This window comes from Pan paniscus, chromosome 12 (genome assembly GCF_029289425.2).
Source record: "Pan paniscus chromosome 12, NHGRI_mPanPan1-v2.0_pri, whole genome shotgun sequence".
Classification (NCBI taxonomy): domain Eukaryota; kingdom Metazoa; phylum Chordata; class Mammalia; order Primates; family Hominidae; genus Pan; species Pan paniscus.
In genome coordinates this window covers 119,485,375-119,509,880 of record NC_073261.2, presented here as the reverse complement: position 1 = coordinate 119,509,880, position 24,506 = coordinate 119,485,375, and the positions used below count along the sequence as shown (strand labels likewise).

The 24,506-nt window shown below is 46.4% G+C and overlaps 1 protein-coding gene across 9 annotated transcripts in view; it reads left to right on the top strand.

Annotated features, from left to right (window-relative positions):
* RNF144A (ring finger protein 144A) overlaps window positions 1–24,506 on the top strand; it is a 324,797-nt gene that overhangs the window by 84,834 nt on the left and 215,457 nt on the right. For 7 of the 9 annotated variants that reach the window (XM_055108292.2, XM_063594662.1, XM_063594663.1 and 4 more), the window contains 4 exons: window positions 12,859–12,963; window positions 13,116–13,176; window positions 18,855–19,062; window positions 22,739–22,886. In XM_055108292.2, coding sequence (XP_054964267.1) covers window positions 12,859–12,963; window positions 13,116–13,176; window positions 18,855–19,062; window positions 22,739–22,886 — 522 coding nt within the window. Of the gene's footprint in view, window positions 1–12,858; window positions 12,964–13,115; window positions 13,177–18,854; window positions 19,151–22,738; window positions 22,887–24,506 lie in introns of all 9 variants that reach the window. The other 2 variants (XM_055108290.2, XM_055108291.1) reach the window with 1 other exon arrangement.

Here is a 24,506-nt window from a genome sequence, read left to right as displayed (position 1 = left end):
GAAGATTGCTTGAGCCCAGGAGGTCGAGGCCGCAGTGAGCCATGATTACACCACTGCACTCCAGCCTGGGCAGCAGAGCAGGACCCTGTCTCAAAAACAAAACAAAACAAAAACGTAACGTTTAATAGACAGAATCTTTCCCATGCAATGCATAACTATAATAAAAGTGACTCTTAGTGGTTGAAATAAAAAGTCAGAACTAGATGGTTGGTTGAGTTGCGTGGCTGAACATTGCTGTGGGATATAGGTTCAGATCTCTGTTCTGCCTCTACTACCTGCTAACTGTGTGATTCTTAGCAAGCATCCTAACTTCTCTGAGCCTTGGTTTATTCATCTCTAAAATATGATCAACCTCATGAACAAATTAAATGGGGCAATGGGTATAAAGTATTGAGCAGTAGCATGCCTGGTGATAAGTAATACAATATTATTTCCTTTTTTTCCTATATATTTGCAAGATCATTCACCTGGTATGCTGCAGAAAAGCTACGTGTAAACCCTAAGCTTCTGATTATGTAACACATTAGGAAATAAGTGGCATTTCCTCACCTAGAAATTAAGCTGATTTGGGGCATGGTCTTCCTTTGCACGTCTTTATGTCCCTGTTAGCTTTGCATTACGTGTACTGCGCATAGTGGGTGCTTTTTTGTGCACGTAGCGGATATTTATTTAATTTTTCAAACATTTTTGAACACCTGGCTTGTGCCAGATGCCCTGGATACGTAGGTAAGACATAATCCCTGCCCCCTCTGATCCCTCGCTCAGCAGGAGATGCAGGTGTGGGCTGCGATCATTTGGGGCTTGAAGGGCTATATTTGCAGTGTGGATAGTGGGTTACAGCACAGAGAGAACAGTGAATTCTGCCAGAAGTACTCAGGAAGGCTTCAGGGGCATTTGAACTATTTCCTTGAGAAAGCATGAACGGATAGAGCCACCACGGTGGGACCAGCGAAGGAAAGAGGGTGTTGGGGCATGATGGGTCCAGATTGAGAGGACTTTGCTAAGGTTTCTACTAGTCTAAAGCTCAGCAGAGACATACAGTCATGCGCCTCATCACCTTGTTTTGCTAATGATAGACCACATATATAATGGTGGTCCCATAAGATTACAGCAGCTGAAAAATGCATTCTGCCTAGTATTGACTATTCTGTACTTTTTTATCGTTATTTTAGAGTGTACTACTACTTATGAAAAAATAAGAGAGGTGTGGAACAGCCTGAGGCAGGTCCTTTAGGAGGCATCAGAAGAAGGCATTGTTGTTAATCTCATAGGAGATGACAGCTCCATGGTGTTACTGCCCCTGAAGAACTTCTAGTGAGAGAAGATGTGGAGGTGGAAGCCAGTGACATGGATGATCCTGACCCTGTGTAGGTCTAGGCTAATGTGTTTGTGTCTTAGTTTTTAACAAAAAAAGTTTAAAAAAAATAAAAAAATTTACAAATAGAGTAAAGCTTACAGAATAAGGATATTAAATACATATATATACACACATATATTTGTACTATGTATATATTTGTACGTATATATACACATATATATATTTGTACAGCTGTGTTCGTATTTTAGGCTAAATGTTATGAGAATAAAAAAGTTGAGAAAATGAAAAAGTTTACAAAGTAAAAAAGTTACAGGAAGCTAAGGTTAACTTATGGAAGAATGGAGTTTTTATCTGAATTGAGTGTAGCTGAAGTATAGAGTGTTTATAAAGTCTGTAGCAGCAGTAACGGCTGGGCCTTCACATTCACTCACCACTCACTCACTCACCTGGAGTAGCTCCCAGTCCTGTGAGCTCTATTCATGGTAAGCGCCCTGTCTAAGTATATGATTTTTTACATCTTTTATAGCATATTTTAAACCTCTTCTATGTTTAGAAATTTAGATGTGCAAATACTTAGTATTGTAGTTAATATGCGAAAATACTTGTAATTGCCTACGGTATTCAGTACAGTGGCACAGCACCCTGTACAGGTTTGTAGCCCAGAGCAATAGGCTGTGCCAGCTAGCCTAGGTGTGTAGTAGGCTATGCCACCTAGGTATATGTTACTACATTCTATGTTTGCACAGTGACAGAATCGTCTAAGGATACATTGCTCAGAATGTATTCTCTTCTTGGACAACTCATGACTGTAACTGGCAAGGACTAGAGGGCTCCAGACTAGCTGTATGTGAGCAAAGCCTGCGAGAGGGCAGCATGCTTTGCCACCTGCCATGTGGCCACTCTGGGCCTTCCTTGGGTTATCAAGGTTGGGATCTAAAGGGGGCATGCATTTTCTTATGATCCCCACTTTTCTGCACGCTTTGTTTCCATTAGTAGCCATTGTTTGGCTATTGTGTGGGGACGACAAGTTATGGTAGAGCAGGCAATCAATTGGAAAACCATGAGTGTCGCTGGTTCTCAGATTAGCTCCCAAACTAATGAATGGGGAACCTTGGGCAAGTCCTTTAACCTCCCTCTGTCCTCTTGCTTTCTCATCTCTGAAAGAAAGGTGGGACTCTTTGGTCTCTGAACTGTGAGTTACATGGACTTTGTCACTTGCTGTCCCACTGCCACTGCCTTTGCATGTGCACTCAGATTCTTCCTGCGGCCTGTGTGGACCCCACAACTCTATGCAGCTCAAACCAAGCAGAGGCCTCTTTTGCTTTCATCTCCATCCAGGGTCTCCTCACTGTGGTAGCAAAATGGTGGTGGCTGCAGATGTCACTTACTCCCCTGTCCATAAGTGGGGAAAGAGAAGGTCTCTTTCAGTAACTCCTGTAGATAAAACAGAGACTTCCTTTCCCAGCAAATAACCTTCCAGCTCTATTGGCTGCACCACCCTATCTGATCCTATTTCTGGGTCCTTAAGATGGGGTCTAGTAACTGGCTTCTAAGCCCGACTCTAGGGTCCAGTCCACCAGATCAGATGGCCAAGATGGGCAGAGGAATTTCCTGAAAGAAGTTCAGGGTGTCCCTTCCAAGAGGGCAAACCTGCGACTCCATTCTTGATTTGAAACTTATCCTGTACGGGAAGGGCCTTCCTGAATGAAAATGCCTGACATCATCTGGTCCCTGCCTTTTCTTTTGCCTTTTTCTGCCTTTTTTCCCAGCTTCCTAGCTCCATTGCAGATGCTCCTCCCCATTTCTCAATTTCCCACACTGAGCCATCCTAAACTACAGGACTTCGATGTTTCTCAGCTCTTCAAACATGTGGGGCTTAAACTTACAATAGCATTTCACATACTGTGTGGCGGTTGTGTTCACTGATCTATAACTTCCTCTAAAGGAGCTTTTGAAGAGAAGGGGTTTTCTTATGTTCTGCTTTTTCATAAATGTTGGCACATAATGGCCCTCCAAAAAAAATGTTGATGCTCACACATTACATACTTGAGTTCCAAGTGGCTTACGGCAGGTAAGAGTGAGGTGGTTCTCTTTCTAGTCATATTTTTACAATTATAACTGCTGTTGCTATGGTTTCATCTCTGCATTTTCTGTGAGATGTATCTAAGAAATCATAGGGTCGTCAGATTAAGAAGAAACTAAATATATCTTACACTGTGATATTGGCCTGCCCTGGTAAGAGTGAATGGTGGGAAATAGTTTTCAAAGTGTTCTTCAGCTGAAGGTCCCTCTGTTCAAATGAAAGTCTACATGAAAGCCTAGTATATGCAGAATGGTTGAAGCCAAGCTTGCTCTTTCAGTATGGAGTTTAGGCACTAGGAGGCTGTCTGATCATGTCTGCTCTGCAGGCTGGTTCCTGGGGTTCCGAGGACCGTCGGTGGGCTTCCCAGGCCTCTCTTCTGGGGTCTGAGAGGTTCAGAGATGCGTGAATCCAGCCATCAGAGTTGCCTCTCCTAAGCAGAGGGCCTCCTTTTAGTCTTGGTTTTTCGATGGGGAGAAGGCTGACTTGGAGGGTGGGATGACTTTAGGGTGCAAAGGATGAGTTCCAGGGCTGTTGCAAAGAGCGAAGCTTCCAACTGCCAAGCTGGCAGTTTCCAGCTGCCAAGATGCCTGCAAAGTAAAGAGCTGCCTCTGCAGGTCTGTTCCGTGTTCCCAGAACACAGAACAGCTTCCCGACCTCCTTTGTCTTAAGACCAGCAGCCGTACCCCTCAGATTCCCTGCTGACAACTCACAGGCTGCAGCCAGAGTTGTCTTCGTTTTTATCCATGGCTCTTAGAGTCCTTCTAAAACTTTAGCTTATTGCTTCATCTCACTTCTCATAAAAACCTGTGAAATAGGCACGATTCTCCATCTCATGAGAGGATGCTGCAGCTCAGAGACATGAAGGGGCCTGCCCTGGAGTGAGGTGCTTGCTGGAAAGCCTGACTTGGGTGCACCTGCTCCTTGCATATCTGCCACTCTTTTTTTTTTTTTTAACTTGTGGTATTGATGAACTGAAGTGCTGTTAGAGAATTGCACATACCCTAATTTACACACACATTCAAAGTGCTTTTCTCGGTGGCATCATTCCTTTAATGAAAAGCATTTTTTCCTCGTGTTGCCCCTGAAATCATGACAGCTATGTTCTGTCCCAGTCTAAAGCCCGGATCCCAACAATCTCTGTTACCCAGAATGTAGCCCAGAACCTCCATGAAGCAGAACAGCTTGACGAGGGTCTGGAGTTGTCGGAGTTCCTGCACATTAATCTTGGCAGAGGACTTCACTCAGAGCCCAGGGATGCTGTAGTTATAACTTTTTCTAACTTGATGTGTATTTTTCCTAATCAAGAGTATGAAAAACTAAAATGCGGAGGATGAACAATTCTCTACACAATTAACAAGAAATGACAGTTTGTAACCTGACGACACAGGATAAGTGGCAAGCCAGAAGATCTCAGCCTGTGCTGCAAAATGCTCCTGGGACACTGACACGTGTGTCGCCAGGACCTGTGTTTTGGGAAGGGACACCCGCCTCCTCAGTGTCAGGGCAGGAGAGGGTAAGGGCCCTGTGACTCCTGCCTCCCATGCCCGTACTGGCCTCAGAGGAGAGTTGTGGCCCCGCTACCCCAACCCTTGCTGGTCTTCACAGGTGGGTCCTGGTACCCCAACCCCGAGCCCCGTCACTGCCTCCCTCCCTCACTGGGACCTCTGGGTCCAGGCTGGCAGCCACTGTCCTCTCTCCATGGCCACCTCCCCAAAGCCTCCCATCCTCCCGGCCCTGTCCATGGCCTGCCATTCCAACAGCATTCTCTGAAATAGACACTCAGTCTATTTAAGTGGGGCTCCTTACCTTCTTCCACCCTCTGACATTGAGGAGGTAGGTGTCCCTTCCCAAAACACAGGTCCTGGTGACAAGCATGGGCCTATACCTTGAAGCAGGCTGTCTCTGCACTAGAAATTTGATGTCTATTAAGGGTCCATGAGAAAATGCCGATTCCTGATAGTGGCTTTGCTCAGAAAGTGAGCCAAGGGATGAAGGGCCACTCCGGAAGCCTTTGCACACCCTGCCCTAGTTAAGGTCAGAGAGTGCCTTCCCACCCCCTCAGAACCCTGCCCCTTCCTACCTGGCAATGATCCTTGGGATCTACTTCCTCTCCCCATTTTGTGGATTTGACTCTTCACCCCAAAACCTTCCTCAGTGCTTTCTTCCAGGAGGCCTGTCTAGGACCGACAGCAGGTAGCGTCCTCAACCCTGCCCCAATGTCAGCAGGATCCCTATCAGTCTCCCCAGCCCTTTCTTATACAATGGGTAAAGAGCAAACAAATAAAACTTTTGGTTTCATGATGGGATGGAATGATCTTCAGTTGTCTGGAAAATTCAGATCTTCCCAACAGAGGCTGAATTAAGAAAGTGTCACACGATTACAACTTAACCCTCTGCTGTTAGACATTCTGAGTATTTGCACGCCTACTCACATTGTCTCACACTCAGCCTCTCAAGCGCGTCTGTGCATGTGTCCCCTTTTGTCCAGGTCTTAAATTCGCACACACTCGATTTCACAGACGCACTCATTTCACCTCCATTAAGAGTCTGACCCAGGGATCATCCTGCCTCAGCTTTTAACCACCCTCAACATAGTACACTTGCCCAGCCACAATATGCCTTTCACCCAATGTCACAGCCTTGGTGTGGAGTACATATATATTTGTTGAAGTGACAGGCCGAGTCCCTGCCTGTTCCTGCCTCTGATGTTGGTGCTGTTTGTGTGCACACCCTGCTACCACACTGCCTCTGTTCTGTTCCCCTGGGAGGTCTTCGTGATGAAGCCGTGGCTGGGTGAAATACACATTTTTGCTCCTCTGTGAATCTGGGTTTTCATATTGAACAGATAGAACAAACGGGCCGCGCTGCCCACACTACCGCTTCTCTTGCAGCTTGTTTGGAAGCTGAGGCTGCAGGAGCGAGCTCCTTGGTAAGGAGGGAACATGCATTCTCTCGGAGGTCTTCCCTCTCCGCCAGCCCAGCACTGCCTCCAGAGGTGAGGGGAAGGCAGCTGGACAGTTCACTAGTCCCTGTGGTATAGTGGAAAGCACAGTCTCCACGTCAGTGTCTTCCCCTTGTGGTTGACGAGGGGGAGGAAAAGCCCAGTGGCGTCCCTAGAGAGCCAGATCTTCCTGGCTGTCACCCCCATCTCACCCTGTCTCTGGCTTCCCGGGCTCAGTCTTCAGATCCTATCACTGCCTCTTTGGCTGCCGCCCAGACCTCAGGACAGGCAACTGTGAGAACAAAGAGCGGCCTTCCTCCTTTTTGGCAGCGGGTGCGTGGTCACATGTGCAGGCCTCCTCGGGAGCGTCCAGCTTCTGGTGGCTTTTGTAGACCGCAGCGTAGCTGCAGGCCCGGCTGCAGGTTGTGCCCAGTCCCTTACCCTCCAGCTGTCCCCTCACAAACACTTCCCCGAAGCCCTGCTGACACAGTGCCCTGATTAAGAGCCACAGGCCTGACCGGTCACACTGGCCTCCCTGCCCCGAGTGGGTTCTTATAAAGCAGCCGTGGATGACACAGGCCCCCTCCCGACACGGTGCACTCTCCACTGCCTGCAGGAGTGAGCCCTGCCGCTCCACTCAGCACTGCTGCTGCCTCCTGGCCTACTGCACCCCATGCTTCCCTGTCCCCCCGGGCCAGATGCTGTTCCTGAGCACACCCCTTCTGGTGGAGCCTGCTTCCCTTTCTCCTGACTGCTGTTTGTCTTGGACAAACTCAACACTGGAAGGGGCGGTCTCTTCCTCGTATAAGGAGATGGAATAAACAGCCTCCGCATCCAGTCCTGCTGTCGTGCCTTGCTCCTGAGACCTCTGAATGGCCAGGGAGCCAGGGCTCTGGGCATCCTCCTGGCCTCCACCCCAGGTCCCTGCATGCCACCCCACAAAAGCAGGTGCTCAGTGCTAGCTGCTGAATGGACTTGAGAATCCCAGATAAGTGACAGGCTTGCTACTGCTAACTTCCCACCTGGAGTTCTTGAAAGAGAGCGTTTAACACAAAATCATTCCGTCCACATCTTCACTGAGCATCTACAGTCACCAGCCACCGTATGAGGGCCGCATAGGGCCACAGAGGCATTACCCCTGGCCTTATCTACACTGCAGGAGATGAGGTGTGCACTCACCCTCCACATGGGCGACAGGGGGCCCATACACAGCATGCGGGCTGGAAGACTCTGATGATGGAAATTATGCATAGGTAGAATGAGGTTAAGTAGGTGGAGGATACTGAAGGGGTAAGAAGAACTAGTATTTGCCGGGGCCTTACTTTATATAGGGCAAAATCCACCCTTCCAGCAAGGATGCCACCTGCAAAGCAGGATCATCTTGTTCTGTAGCTGAAGGGACTTAGTCTTAGATAGCTTAGGAAAAAGGTAATGCAGGGGAGCAGCACGCCGATCGTGACCTGAAGCAGCTGACTGTGAGCCTGCCTGCCTCCTGCGCACCACCCAAGGCTGTGGTGAGAGCACCGGAGGCGGCGGGTCTAAAGGCTCGACAGAAGCGAGAACTCATGTAGATGGGAGCATTTATTTTACGCATAAAGTCTGGGGCTTTTTTTTTTTCAAGAACCTTATAAAAACAAACTTTATAATTTGAACTCTTCAGCTTGTGAGTGAAGTCACAGTCCCACATCCTTGAGGAAAGTGATCCTTGCCAGAACATGTACTGTGCAGCTTGCTGGGCAGTTTGCTGCAGGTTCCCAGGGCCACCCAGTGAGAGTTGCCAGGGGGATTCCCGTGAGGCTGTCCTCAGAAGGGAAGGCTGTGCAGGGGGTTGTGCCTCCAGCCTCCTTAACTACAGCCCTCCAGCCTGTGCTGAGGACCCGGCTTGTATGGCCCTGCGGTGGTGGTGTGTAGCTAGCACACCTCTGTCTCAGGGCTCCAGCCCTCCTGCTGGGGCTCAGAGGAATGCCTGTTGCCAGGTGTCTGGCTACTCTGTGTGTGTTCTACTCATCTTTGTGTCCTTCCATTCACCCTCTATCTGCAAGGCTTTGATTCATCCCTTGCTATTTGCCAGCACTCTGTTAGGTATGGGGAATAGAAAGATAAATAATTAATAGTTCTTGTTTTCAAAGAATTCACCATCTACTAGAGGAGAAACATAAACAGACCATGGATTATTGATGGCTCTAGAAAGGCTGAGAGAAACCCTTGCGGAGCGTGTAAGCAATATTGCGGAGCGTGTAAGCAATATTCCGGAGCACCGCTGTCTCCGGGGTACTGGAGCTGTGGAGTGATTGTCCTTCTATCTGCCAAGCTTATCCCACAGTATTAGGAAGTGGAGGCACTGGGAGACAAAGGTCCATGCTAGAGCCACATGTCTGCTAAGTGGGTGAGCTACAATTTCAAGGCAGCCTTGTGTGTGACTCCAGGGTCTTTGCTCCCAACCACTGTTCATGGGGCTCTTGCTGCTTCAATTTGGACCTGCCTGCGTGTAATGCTTGTGTTAATAAATCGTGGATCCCAGATAAGTACCTTTGAGCACAGTTTCTGGGCATTTTCTCCTGCTTTTAGGATCATCAGTAGCCAGCAGGCCTTCGTGTGAAAAAGCAGACAAAAATCAGACTTGCTGTAGTTTTAGGCGAGGCAGATATTTCTCTGTGGCCACTTCTCCTTGGCAGGAAACTTCTGACGCACCGGAGGTATATTAGCAAATCAGCAGTGCTGTCTCGTCATCAGGTTTCAAAGAGTTGGAAACCAAAGTGGAAAATGAAATTCCTGGAACATTCTGTGGCTTACCCCCCTTTCTTCCCTCTGTGTGGCTGATGCCTTTTTTCCTGCAATGCCTTTGACCCTCTGGCCAACTTTTCATCTCTGGGAAGCCTTCCCTGATCCCACCCAGGTGGGACCCCTCCTCTCTACCCCTGTAGTGGCCCATTAGAGCCTCCCTGCCCCCTTGAAGTGGCCCCATGAGAGCACGGAGCACAGTGCATTGTGATGATGATCTGTGCACGCCTCTTTCCCCTACACTGGGCTGTGCGGGTCTCGATAGCATTTGCAGCATTGCAAATGGATCATTGCATTTGCAGCAGCATGAACATGAACATACAAAGGAGAGGTTCTCGGGGTTGACTGACACTATGCCCCTTTAAAGTACATACAATTCCTTGTTCTACAAAAAAAGTTTATGAGGTAAACAGAAAGTATGTATTGAATGATTGCTTTTGAAAGAGTTCTTTTAAAAAAAATAAATTTTATTGTATATATTTGAGGTTTATAACAGTATTATGGGATACATATAGATAATAAAATGGTCATATAGTGAAGCAGCTCAGCGTATTCATCATCTCTCATAGTTGCTTTTTACGGTGATGAGCACCTAAAGTCTACTCACTTAATAACAATCCCTGATATGATACAATTGTATTAAAGCTAGTCCTCATGTTGTATGTTAGATCTCTAAACTGGCTCATGTAAAAGTTTTCAATTGAGGAGTAAGTATAGAAAAAATGTAAAACAGACAAACATAAAACCTCACCAGCCTTGGAATCAGCCACATGTGGGTTTGAGCCCTAGTGCTTCTACTGAGCTGTTGTTAATGTCTCTGAGCCTTGGTTTTCTCACCTGTCATGTGAGCATGGTAACACGCCATATGACTTTTGTGCATGTTTAGTGAGCTAACATAGGTAATGCAATTCACGTAGAATCTAGGACTTAGAAAGCATTTGTCTACTGATATCTATGATGAGTGCAGTAGTAGGAAAATGTGTCAGTATCTGCTTTTAGGCTGTGTATTTTACAGAAGTTTCTCTGTTTACCTATTTTTGTGCTCATTTCAAGACATCTTTTTGCAATTAGAATGAAAACCATAGCTTGTGAGTCATGACCCACTTTATATCTGGAAGAAAGCTGGGCTTGTTTTTGATGGATGCAAGGTCAGGTGCTTGGAACGTCATCTCTCTTTATATAGTGAACAAATTGATATTCCCAGAACATAATCCTTTTGCAGATTGTACAGATAGCTGCATCCTGATGACACATGATGTTCACTCTTGGGTAGCTTTGAAACCCAGACATGACTCACTACTTGTTGCATATGAGTGTACGCTTCATGCCAGTTTTAATTGTTGTATTTTGCTTCTTAGGATGCGTCATGTTCTATCATTATATACTGATCTGCACAGTATCCTGAGAGTCTTCAGCATTGTATATTGGTTTAAGGCACTCCAGTATCCTCCAGAGACCCCATTTAGACAAACTTCATAATAGAAAGTAAAATAATGATCTTGTTGCTAAGGTTTTGGGATTTTTAAATACCTATAACTGTAAGAGACAAATCACGTAAGTAGACAAAAAATAGACAACAGCCACTATTTACTTAGCTGGTGCTGTCTACCAGGAATTATGCCAGGTGCTTTCATAGATTACTGTCACAACAGCGCAGGAAGATGGGCCTTCTGGTTTTATTGTCAAGTGCAGGGAGATGGGCATTCTGGTTTTATTGTCAAGGGAGCTGTTGCTCAAACTCTGACTTGAGGGGCAAGGATTGGTTGAGCCTGTCTGGCTCTGAAGCCTACAATCTTTCTCCCTTGTCATGTGGCACCCAATCATAAACAGAAAGTTCCACTGATCTGCCAACTGTTCTGCTCATTGTTACAATGGTTCACCACTCTAGTAGTCCGCAGCGCCACTGCCACTTAACACGTCTGCGGATGGTTCCCAGAACCAGGCTGCAGCCCTGCTGGAGGCTGGGTGTGACTCCTCTCTTGCTCATCATCTGCCTCTCCCTTGTTCTGAAAGAAGTCTTTGCATTGGTTTTAATGAATTTATCTCTGAAAATTCTGCCATCTGGAGTCTCACGTAGAACTGCAAGCCTGGGCTCGTCCATACTCACTACTCTGGGAAATGTCTTCATAAACCTTAGGTTGGCAAAATGTAGATGATCTGTGAAAACCTAAGTTTAGGGCCACTGCAATCATCAGAGCCCAGGCAGATCAAAAGAACACAGGCTGGAACACAGGGTTCAGTGTGGAGCCACCAACATTGTAATTTGCACTTGAAGTTATAGCTCTTGAGAAAAGCTTTGGGAAGTGGCTCTTTCTGAGGATCGCCTTGATTTTTGTTTTTTAAAGAAATTGCAATCTGGAGTCTTCAATGAATGAAATATTCTATTTTGCTAGGATGGGGAGAATTACCAGTTTAGATCAAATTATTCTTTATATATCAAGCATATACTCTTTTCTGTGTATTCTTCTGTACTTTTTCCCTTGCCTAATATTCTTACAACTCCACTGTGAGGTAGGTTAAACCACCCTAAATTGCAGATCAGGAAAATAAAGATGGTAGAGAGAGATTAATAGGCTTGTTCTAAACATGGAGGTAGAAGGAATTGCAGTTGAATTTCCGTTTAGACCCATTCATTAGTAATAATCATGCATTCTTGTAATAAAATGGATTATACGTTTTTGCGGGGAGATGTCAGCTCAGCAAACATAGCTTATTAATTTTTCTTGATTAATTGCTATTATATTTTAATAATGGTATTGTAATATTATATATTATTGCTAATATGAACTTTAAATATACCGGGACTGTGATTAAAGTTGATTTGGGGATGCCGTTGTAGGATTTTACATCATTTTCTATGCTCTTTGAGTTCTTATATAAGCTCTACATCTAGTTTCTCTTGGTAGTGAGCCTAGCTGGCAAAGGCCGTATTGTTTCTTCTCATTGCTGTTTATAATATGCTTTTCAGGGAAACACTAGATTTCTAAGACTAGTAGACTTTGTAAAGCAGGAGTGAAGACCACAGAATCTTTTATATTAACTCTACTTCATGTCCTTCACTTCTTCTTGTTTTGCTTACTTCAGGCTTTAAGCAGTGCCCCCAAGTAGGTAAGGTAGGTAGTGAGTAATTGCCTGGTAAGTGAGGCACCCTAAGTGAGGAATGCCAAATACAGTTGGGTTCTCAGCAGGGAGATCATGGGCATTTTGTCTGAGCAAGCTTGGGTTCACATCGAGGCTCTGGGTACTATCTGTGTAAGTTGGCAACTTCCTCCTTTGCTGACTCAGTTTTCACATATGAAAAATGGAACAGTCATACCTTTCTTGTAAAAATGCTCTAAGGCTTCAGTGAAAGACTGGGAGATAAAATATTTAATGCAGTGCCTGCATCTCATAGGCATTTGAGAAATATTACCTCCCAGCCTCCCTTGCTGCCTTTCATCTTGCTTTTAGAATTCTTGGCTCTTGTGTTTGCTGAGGTTTTCTGCTGGGATCTAACCCATAGCCTTAGCTTTGTGATTGAGCATACAGTCCCTGGCACAGAATGGGTACCCCATAAATAGTTGTTGAATGAATAAAACCTCAAAACCTCAAATGTGTTGGTTGCTGTGGGCTACACAGTGAAAATATTAAACTCTAATGAAACGATGTGCCTGGTCCTTTTTTTTAATGCATCATGGTTTCTTCAGCATTAAGGAGGTAAAGATGTTTATAGACACTTCTCTGTTTTTCTTTCAGTGCCTGAAACAGTATGTTGAGCTCTTGATCAAAGAAGGATTAGAAACCGCAATTAGCTGCCCAGATGCTGCCTGCCCTAAACAGGGCCACCTACAGGAGAACGAGGCATGTGCAATTGAACAGACTGGGCTGTTTGATGTGCACAGGCGTGCACTGCTGAACTTGTCAGAATAACGTGGGTTTTGTTTGGGTGTGCGTTGCATTATATTCTAGCCCTCAGCTTGTTATCATTCCTGTTTGCATTTTTTTTTCCTTAGATTGAGTGCATGGTTGCAGCTGAAATTATGCAAAGATATAAAAAGCTACAATTTGAAAGAGGTAGGTGCCTGGTATATCTGCCGGTTATGATTCCTGTAATGTATGAATGTGGATAATTCTGTGGGGAGTTCTTTTGGTAGATATGGTTATACAGCATTTGATAGGAGTTAAAAAGTTGATGTAAAATAAACTTCTGAAATTAAACTGACATTCTGGATTCTCTGAACAGCTCACAGTTTGAAGACCTTGTCTAGTGATCTATTTGGTAGCAGGAATAATTTATGGAACACAATTTGTTTATAAGGATTGAGGCTCCTGGGGGAGGCTTAAAGTTGATGGCTCTCTTGAGGTATTATATTTCAGCCAGCTTAAGGCTGAGTTTGAGGGCTAAACTCTTGGACTGGCCCAGAAGTTAAAAGATGCAGAGTCATGGAGGGAAGTCACGAGGGTAGGCATAGCAGAAATTACAGTAACCCCCGTCCTAACAACAGTCCGATGGTAGGTGTCCTGTCTGCGCTGACTCGCCACTGGACACAGACCTAGATAGTAGGTGCTGAATGAATAATCAAGTCCCTTATCCCAGTAAGTGTCACAACAACTCTGCAAAGCTAATTTGTCATTATCTAATAAATGCATCCCCAGAGAGGCTAACTGACTTGCCCTGATTTCTAAATGTAGTGGGTGCTTTGGGACCACATCCCATGACCCTTCATCGTGAGCCCTCCACTGGGCCCTGAATAGTCCTTCTGGCTGGAGCAGGCCTGATGCAGACCCAGGGGTCCTCTGGGAGAGCAGTGTGGCAGGTGCACACAGAGCAGAACATGATTCTCAGGATAATATTGCAAAGCATGAAGCCATGTGGAATGTCCAGGAGAGGTCTTTAGCTCTGCTCTCTGAAATACTCCGGGGTCATACAATGAAACTGTAAAGAGTCTGTGGACTCTCTTTGGCTTTGTTTTCATATCTATTCTGGGCCCCGGCTCGTCTGCTAAAGAGCAGAGTGACAGATGTGTGCAGGCGACACTCCATATGCAGAACATCATTGTGTGGACCTTGCAGGCGGATTCTGAGTTTGGATTGCTGGCATCTGCTCTCCCTCTCCCTGCACTGATTCTCGGGTTCTTGACCTGAGCAGGGTCTCACCACTGAGACACAGCCCTGGAGGGTGGGCTTACATGAAAACATGGCCGGATGGGGAGTGGACGGCAGAGGAGACCAGAGGACAATATCCAGAGACTCCCAGTTTAGCTGCATGCAGAGACCTGTTGTTTGTATATTTTTGCTTTCTAAAAGAAATGCTAGAGATAGCTGGGCCCAGTGGCATGTACCTATAGTCTCAACTATTCAGGAGTTCAAGTCCAGCCTGGGCAACATATTGAGACCCCGTCTCTAAAGAAAAAAATATGTAGCCCACTTAAAAAAAAAAAAAAAACTCAAACAGCATTTTTCATGGCATTGACATTTGTTTTCAAGAGTGTGTTTATTAAAGTGTCGTATATCATTTGCTTTGGGGCAGTTTATAGCTTTAATATAATGCCATTTGGTACAAAAGTCAGTACGTAGGGCAATAAAATTGATTAATTTAGACTTCTGAGACTTTCAGGCTCTTCTGAGAATATTTTCCAGAGAGAATCTTGACAGAAACTGGCTGTTGTTTGCGTTACAAGAATATGAACTTTCTATGACATTGAATTTAATTTAAAAATGCAGCTGGGTACATTTTTCAACCTAATAATTTTAACTGTTATTTCTTTAGTACTTTGGCTTAGTCAGAAAATCTTTTTTCCTTTTGCATAAACATGAAGCCAACTTGGCTTCTGTTAAAAAAAAAAATCTCTCAAACCTCTCCCTTTAAAGCATTTTACTAACATTATGTTCAAAGTTTTTTTTTTTTTAAGTATTCAGACTTCATACTATAAAAGACCTGTCTAGATAAAACATTAGAATGTCAGAGCTAAAATATAGTTATGGATTATAGCCAGCACCTTGAAAGAGTTTGGAGACAAGATCAGAAAGCAAATTTTGACTTTCTCTATGGCTCTAAAATCTAGTCAAGTAGAGGACGCCCTGGAAGAAAACTGAGACAGTTCAATGATTTTCTGAAAACATTGAGTTACCAGAAAGTTCTATGGTTAGGTCATGTTGCGCACACTGTCTGCACTTAGTCTTAGAATGTCTCCTCTGATATAACAGCCTTGGTTTTAGCGTCAGTGTCTCCCCTTCTGGAGCTCTGGGGCAAGCAGGAAGCCAGGGAAGGGGGCCAGGAAGCTGAGTTTTCATTCTGAACACCTCCTCACAACTGGCTCACTCCAGAGTCTGAGTAGGGACAGATTCTTGAGCGAGGGGGTGTGGATGCCTCTTGCTGCGGGGACCCCTCTCTCTACGCTACACGCGACGCCCGTGCCCCTCTGAGACCCAGCGGTGCTGTGGTAAGGGCGTTCCTGTGCACCTGCCTCTATCTGGAGGCTCAGCCCTCCCAGAGGCAGGACTGTGGGTCCTCGTGCCTTCGTCCCATGCCAGCCCAGTGCCTGGCCAAGTGAATGCTGATGTCGAATGTCAACCGTGTATTGTTTTTTTTTTGTTTTTTGTTCTTTGTTTTTTTTTTAAAGTAAAGCTCAGAGAGATTAAATAATACGATGGGTTATCCACCTGTAATCAGGCCTGACTAGAGCCGACTCCTGAAAATGTTGCCATCTCACAGCAGGATCAAACCCACCATCCCAGCCCTGCACCAGGCACCAGCCCGCCGGGCAGGGTAGTAAGTGCAGGGATGAGAGGGGATGCTGGGTGCATCGTTCTCTGTCATGTACTTCTGAAAGGAAACTGTTTTAAAAGGAAAGCCACCTTTTTAAAAAGTTTTATGCATTTTTAAGCAGGGAGTTCTTAAGAGACCTGCTTCATTAATCTGCCAGGAATACGCCTCTGGGAGAGAAGAGTTAACATTAGTTTCCTCTAGTGTGCCAAAAAGTATATTATTTGCTTTGTTTGAAAATATGTCTCATACACACACGTGTGTAGATTGGGGAGGATAATGCAGAATGTTAATAGACATCTACGCCTCAGCCTGGGGCCATGTTCACAGGGTGTGACATGCCCCGGCAGCACAGGAAGGACATTTGCAGTCCGCAGTCAGAGCGGCCGTTTGTCCCTGACCTTTTCGGTAGGGAATCTCTCCATGTGAGGACAGGCAGTGCCGTGTCACAGCTATGTGAGGACAAAACTAATAAGATTTAAATCGTTCCCATGGAAACCTTAGCCAGGTCTCCCCTGTGTGCTATCCTGGGGGGCCTTTTGTGATGGGGGTGCTTAATAGCATCCCCCACTGTTGAGCCAGGAGGGTGGACAGGAGGTGGTGCATGAGAAATCACATGCATAAAGAGACCGAGACCCAGCTTTGGGATGTCTGCGCCTTGCTGATGTCAGAAGCTCCTACTGCACAGGAGGGGTGGCGACAGCAGTGGGACAGAAGGGTCCCTAGCAGGCAGCGCTACCCTTCTGGATCTAGCCTCAGAGCTATACCGGGAGGAGAGCAAAGAGCGGGTGAGGATCTCTCTTCCCGCGCAGCGTGTTGTTTAGTGCACACAGCACTTGCACCCTCCCGCAGGGCTGGGCAGACATGGGCCTCCTATCTCATCAGGGACAAAGCTGGGCTCACCCCACAGCACTCACAGAGGGCAGGCAGAGAGTTGTCGGAGGCATTGCGGGGACGGGATGGGAGCATGACCCAGGCCAGCTGCCTTTAGCCTTTGGCGTTTCCTCCTCACTGCTCAGCGTGGCACTCAGTGCCCCAGGCCGGCATGTGCACCCCCTCCTTGCTTTGCTGTGACTGTCAGCTCAGGGGAGCCCCAGGCATCTGCCCCCACACATGTGACCCACAGACAACAACTGCGTTTTCTCAAAAAGCCATTTTGTCAGACCTGACAGCTAGGAACATTCTTAGAAAAGCAAATGTGGAAACTCAACAAATAAGAGAAGAGCTAATTTTGTCCATTCATTCAGTATGAGGAGCATCCTGGGGATTTTAGATTATTATAATGAAGATAATTAGAGTAGAGCACCTGTTCCTGACCTCCAGCGTTCCTTATTATCAAGTTCTTCTTAATCTTCTACCACCCCTAACATTCTGACAGTTTTGTGCTGTTGATTAATTCATGCTTAAAAAAAAAAGGCAGAGGGCAGCCAGATGAGATCAAGGGTCAGCCAGCCATGGCTAGTGGGCCAAATCCAGTCCCGCCGGTGGCCTGCTGCTGTCAAGTTTTGCTAGAACATTCATTTCCAGGTCACTGTGTCTGCTTTTATGCAACAGCAAAGCCCAGTAGTTGCGACAGAAACCCAGAAACAACATGGTCCTCAGACTTAGATGATGACTATCCGACCCTCTGCAGAGGAAGTTTGCCAGCCCCTGGATTAGATGACTAGATCATTTCAAAGCTAGACCCTACACAAGATGGTTTCTGGAGAGCTGAATCTGGCTTCCCCATGTATTTGGGGAACATGGTAAACACACAGAGCCTTACACATACGTATGCGTGTGCACCGTCAGGACACCCAGTGGGTGATTTGTCATTAACTTCCTGCTGGTCCCGTGGCAATGCGTGTAGGTGAAGTCCCGGTCCACGCGCGGCGCCAGCATGTTGTGGATTCCAGTGAGTAGGAATCCCATGTGTGACACAGGCGAGCGGGAGCTGCCCGGCTGCCAGTCACAGGGCCCAGACATTTGCAAGGACTTGTCATCGCCTTTCAAGTCGTCTCTGAAACTCAGTTGTCCCGACTACTTCCCAAGAAGAGCCCCGCTGAAAACTTGGAAACCAGTGGCCTACCAGAACGCCTTTGGAAATAGCCCACATCGCACTGGCCTCGGAGAGCTTTCTGGCGGAGCCTTGCTGCTCCCTGGGGTGGCCACTCATCGAGAATTCGGCATCATGCTGGACAAGAGGGAAGAAGAAATGAACAACCAGTCTCCCTACAAAGGGCAGCCAATAATTTAAAGAAATGCAATTTTTGGACAAGGATGTGAAGAAATAGATGTGTCAAAGTGTCTTGTTTTTAGAAATAAACCTCGTGGCTAATTCCATTAAATTGGGCTTCTTAGAAATGTGTGCTGTGATTCGGAGAGAAAATCTGGCCCTTGAAGGATTGGTTTCACTCCATAGTTAACTCGTGGCTTGGATTGGAGAAGGGGAGGCCATCTGAGGCAGGTGAACCATTTGGTTAGAAGAACAATCGAGCCATCTTCCTTCCCTCTTCCTCTCGGTCTTCTAGCAGCATTTTCCTGGTGCTGGCTGTATGCCCAACATGGGGCCATCAGGGGTCCGGCTTCAGAAAGCTGTCCCCGAGGGGAGGCAGATGAGCTAGCGCCATGTGCATTGCTCAGAGAAACCCGACAGGCAGGTGGGCCAAGCTTTCCAGGATGTGGAGGCCTTTGAGCTGTGAGCTGAGTGTCAGAGGCAAGCAGGGCTGACCCAGGGCTCCAAGGGCATTCCAGGGGCAGGAGCAGCATTCCTGAGGGATGTCTGGGTGTCTGGAGGTCTGTTGCGTGAAGGCAGAAGTTGGGAAGAGCTACAGCGGAGGTGGAGGTGGAAGGGCGGCTTGGGCGGTGCTTCGGTTGGGGCTGGTGGTGCTGGCTGTATTACCTGGACATGTTCCTCCCTGTCCGTGCACTGAGGGGCTCCTTCCTCTGAAGCCCACATGACCCTCTGGCTTAAGTTTGATTTGTCCATTTTGTCTCACTGTACCAGAGGTGCTGTTTGATCCCTGTCGGACTTGGTGCCCGGCGTCCACCTGCCAAGCTGTGTGTCAGCTCCAGGACGTGGGGCTGCAGACCCCCCAGCCAGTGCAGTGCAAAGCCTGCCGTATGGAATTCTGCTCCACCTGCAAAGCCAGCTGGCACCCTGGCCAGGGCTGCCCGGAGACCATGCCGATCACCTTCCTCCCCGGGGAGACCAGGTACCCTTTGTACACAAGCTGCCACCAAAGGCATGGCTGTGGGCCAGGAGAAGCAGGCGTGCTTTCTTCCTAAAAGTGCTGTTACAGTGTAAGTGGCTGTGGCTCAGTCAACCCTAACACACACTGTACCTCTTGAGCCTCACTCAAGCCTGTCATTATTTGTATGTCTATTTATTTTTGAGAACTGACTATGTACCAGGCACCGTGCGAGGCCCTGGAAATAGAAAGGTGTGTGAGAACCACACTTAACATGGCTTGGCTGGAATGACAAATGCATGCGTGGTTTGTTACTTTTAAGGGTTGCAAGTCCTGCAGTACCTGAAGTTTCTGCAAGACTTCACTGTGTTGAAGGTGATCTGAAATGGGGGTACAGAAACAAGAACAGGAGTAGGGTGCACTGGTCATAAATACTGTCTGGAGGGGGATGGGGAGACACTCCCTGGTGGCGGCCTCCCCTGCAGCCATAGTCGGGCTGTTTGCCCAGGAGAATGCTGCCGCACCACGCTCTCTACTTTGACATTTCGTAGGTTGATGCATAGGAAATTCATCATATCCAGGTCTTTTTCTCCTACAAAATCTACAAGGTCACGTGGTTCTGCTGGACACTTGCCCCTGTTCCTGTTGAGTCCAGGATCCTCATAGAGGAGCTGCCACTCTACCCACCACCCTCCCCAGGGTGTGCTTACCAGCTGCTCCCTGTGCACCCCTCTTCCCATTCCACTGTCCCCAGCTCCTGTTCCTTTCCATGTGACCCCTGTGCCCTGTTCTAGCCCCAGACCCTCTCAGGGTCCCTGCCACACACCCCTGGTCTCCTTCCGGGTGAACCTCTCTTCCTGTGTCTGGAGTGCCCTGCTCCGCCCTCCTCCTTTCCCTGGGGGCTCCTGCCACACTTCAGGTGGGGATCACATCACTTTGTCAAGCTTCCCGGTTCCCAGGACAGGGTTGGGGCCTCCACCCTCTGTGTTCCCCCTGAGATTCTCTGCATTGATTACAAACCTGGACATATTGGATTTGAGTTCTTGCGTTGACAAGCCGATTCTGCCATCAGGATGAGCTCCTGACACACAGGGCCTGGGCCTTTCTGAGCAGCCTGCATCAGGCAGGCAGCTGCAAGGATGAACCACTTGTACTTATACTTCACTTGTACTTGGCATCTTAGGGGCTTCAAAACTTTAGATGGAGGCTGGTGAGTGTTTGGAGCCTGATGACTTAGTTTTCTTTATCTGTGACATTCTAGTCTCATTTAAATTATTGTCCAAAGATGATCTAAATCAAAATTCAGAAATCTCATTTTGTGGAAATTTTTAAATCAGAAGATGTCACATAAAAACTGGAATTTCTGGCTTCTCTGGGAAATCCGAATCCTGAGCCTCTCCGAGGCTGCCTCCCCGTGCTGGCAGCCAGTGTAGCAGAGCCCCAGCTCTTGCTGGAGGCGCCTCCTGGGCCAAAGCCCCACAGTCCTCACTACTCCTTGTCCCCTGGAACTGAGGCTGCCTGTCAGCTGCCATTTATAACTGAGAAGACACTAAGCTATTTTTTGTATTGGAGGGTTTTTTGTTGTTGTTGTTTTGGTTAAATCTTCTCCTCAACCATGTTTTTATCCAGCCCCCGACCACTTCACTCATTAGCATCACCTGCACACCCCTTCAAGCTGCTGGGCCATGTGTAGATTGTGATTAAACTGTCCAAACTCTTCTCTGCTTTTATAATTTGAGTTTACAGTAAATGTTGTTAGTAATAATTTTAAATCCAATTCAGATACTAAGAAATATTTGAAAACCATTGTCTATTCCATGCAAAATTTTATGCATAGCACAGTACACCAGAACTTTCATATTTTAACTGTTTTCATTTTGAAATGTCTCCCCAGGAGACACTGTACATGCTGTTCCTGCCGTTTCTTTCAAAATCAGCTTCTGAGTCACATGAGAAAATTGGTTTCTTAGCTTTAAGGTCACACCTGGCTTTCAAACCAAAACAATGTTATCTAACCTAAAACCCAACCTTGATCACCGGATCCGGTCTCATGACTTCCAGCTTTTTGCAAAATCAAAGTCATTCTCAGAAGGAGGCCAGGGCTAAGGTTTGCTCGGAGCTGGCTCTGTGCTGGATCCCTCTGGAGACATTTGCACATATGCTATCTCGTTTGCTCCTTGCAACAACCTTAGTTCATTCTTTATCACATTCTGCGTGACCAGGTTGGTCTGCAGTTTGCTTTTAAATTGGAAGCATTTGAGCTAGTGACAGTTGTGTTATCTTTCAGTAACAGTTATTAATAATAACTACTGTTTATTGAGTGCCTGGTACTTATGTGCTGGCTTCTGTGCTTAACATGTGCAACCTCTGTAATCCTCACAACAGTCTGTAGAGATCGATGCTATTAGCCTTATTCATCTGGTTTGCAGATGAGACACGTAACACATAAATCGCACAGCTAGGATCTGTCTGTCTCAAGACTCTGTGCTCCTAATTAGGAGGACATACTGCTTCTCTCATTATTTCTTACTCTGTTGCCTTCTACTCATGGACCAAACAGTCACGTTCAGTTGGAATGTGCACCCCAAGTGGGGGATTGTTCACTGCCAATCATCAGACAGCTCATACTAAAGTGAAACTACATTTAATGCTTATATTGACTGGAAGCTTGTGAGAGATCCTTCAGCCAGAATGCACTCAAAATGCCAGAATTTGCTCAACTGCCATGAATATATACCTATAAATGTGTTAAATTCTGAAAAAGCTGCTCCAAGAAGGAAGGATGCATTTTCTCCTGCTGATGTTTGTTTGATTTAGTGAGTTCCAACAATATAGCAAATGGACCCCCATAATCAGTGATAACTCCTCTTAACAGTTTATCATTTATTCCTTCAGATGCTTTTATGAATATTCTTACCCATCTTTTAAAAATTAACAGCATGGGGTGAGTCATACCTAATGTCGGTGTTATCTTTCTTTAGCAACATTGAACTACTGCTCCCCTTTATCAAGCACTTCATAAAAGCTGCACCCTGCACTGTGCTCTTGTCACACGGAATCTTTTCTCACGGTCACACTGATGAGAAAACTAGGGCTTGGAGGGTTGCTCCACAGCTAGTTTGTAGCAGACGCAGCCCTGACCTCAGCTTAAAGCCCTTCTTGCTAACCCTGCAGACCTAGCCAACTTCTGAGGAAAACAATTCTGTAAGAAGAGCCAGGTGGATCTACCCCAAGTAAACAGTGTGTGTTTATGTGTGTGTATTTGCAACATTTATTTATTTTTCTTACAACAGCAAAGTACATAAAATGTATATCAACCCTTTGGAAAGTAGACAGCTCTGTGAATAAGGACACAATATTTGACCTTAACACTATTATTCAGATATCTCCGTTATAATAAGCCTTTTGCTGTATTTTCTTTTGTTTGTATACATATATCTCTAAATTTAGATATGTGTTGATGTTGCTGTAATTTTTAAAAAATTTTTCCTAACTCAAAGTGGCTGATTCACAGTGTTCTGGTTAATTTTTTTTTTCTGGAGTTTCTGTTTCTTTGTTTTTTGGTTTTTGTTTTGTTTTTTCATTTAATACCAAGAAAACTCAGTCTGTGAAGTGGAGCCGATGCTTCCAGCATAGCCAGTGCTCCTGGGTCTCCCGTGGGATCCGTTTGTGCAGAGTCCTCACGGCGTTTCTCCCACAGTGCTGCTTTCAAAATGGAAGAAGATGACGCGCCCATCAAGCGCTGCCCCAAGTGCAAAGTCTACATCGAGCGAGACGAAGGCTGCGCGCAGATGATGTGCAAGAACTGCAAGCACGCCTTCTGCTGGTACTGCCTGGAGTCTCTGGACGTGAGTACGGCCTTCAGCTTCACCTTGCGGCATTTAGCTTTGAGGTTTAGATTTGGAATGAGAAAAATAGACCAGCTGTTTCCTAAAGAGCTTGGTGCCTACTCCTGTGTAACAGTGAAGCAACACCGTTTGGTGTTTCTCCTGGGTTTGTGAAAACATTAACTCATGAGCACCATGGGGACAGAAGCCTTTGTGACTCGTATAGTCCTGGGGTCTAAACACTTCATGCAGGTTCAGGATCCAGCCTGGGATTTAAAGGGGTTTTAGCATCTTAGGTTTTGTCTAAGCGGGGACTGTCATTGTCAGTTTGGGCTGCTGTGACATAATATCATAGATGAGGCAGGTTAAATCACAGACATTTATTCCTCATGGTTCTGGGGGCTGGAAATCCAAAATCAGGGTACACCAGATTTGGCTCCGGGGTTCCTGATCAGGACTCCTTCCTGGTGTTCAGGATAGTGAGGACAGACAGAAGCGGGGGCTGCGGGGCTGTTGGGCTTGGGGCCAGTCTTAAGACTTCATTGACACTCACATCATCTACGGGGCGGGAAAACGTGCAAGCCCTTTGCTCTCTGGCAGAATGGAAGTTCTGGTCTCATACGGCAGCCTTCTCCCAAGTATGCTCTGCTTCAGTGTTTCTCAAACACACCCTACCGTGTGTGCCTGCAAGAGCCATGTCCCTGACGGGAGGGCACAGCCTCCCAGGCCCACACTTCTCTGGAGCTTTGAGGCCTGATGCACAGGTTGCTGCTATTTAGCTTCTCATTCTCCTTCCTTTCCCATATTAGGGCGTGGGCATCTTGCCAAAATGATGAAGCTATGATTTTAGTTTTAGAATAATTTATTGATGCATACTTTTTTGAGAACTATAATTAGGCCGGCCTCGGTGGCTCACGCCTATATTCCCAGCACTTTGGGAGGCCGAGGTGGTCAGATTACCTGCGGTCAGGAGTTCAAGACCAGCCTGGGCAACATGGTGAAACCCTGTCTCTACTAAAAATACAAATTATCCAGTCATGGTGGCATGCACCTGTAGTCCCAGCTACATGGGAGACTGAGGCACAAGAATTGCTTGAACCTGGGAGGCGCAGGTTGCAGTGAGCTGAGATGGCACCACTGCACTCCAGCCTGGGCAACAGAGTGAGACTCCATCTCAAAAAATAAAAATAAATAAATAAATAAAACTATAATTAAATAGCAGGCCTACTTATCTGTTGGAACCATTGTAGCTAGGACAGTCCAAGCAAATCAAGTCGTGTTTCATGAAGGGAAATATTTATGTCTGTTCTGCACAGCAAGGATGAATGTATCCAGTCCATCCAATAATAGTATTAAGCCATTCAGGTCTCATTCAAATAAAGCGGGGGGCGGGGCAGGGCGGACAGTCAGAGCAAGTCCATGCTTCCCATGTTAGCATTCATCTGTCCAGAGACTGTTCTTTCTTATGAGTGTTTCTGGGCAAGCATTCATACCATGGGGCTATCTCAGAGCAGTTCAGCTTGGCACACAATGGCTGAGATGGGTCACCTCAGGCCTCCAAGGTGAAGGAGAAGTGGTTCAGACCAATGGGCAAAGTGGAATGAAGCACAGGCTGAGAGATTTGTCTAGAAGAAAATGAGT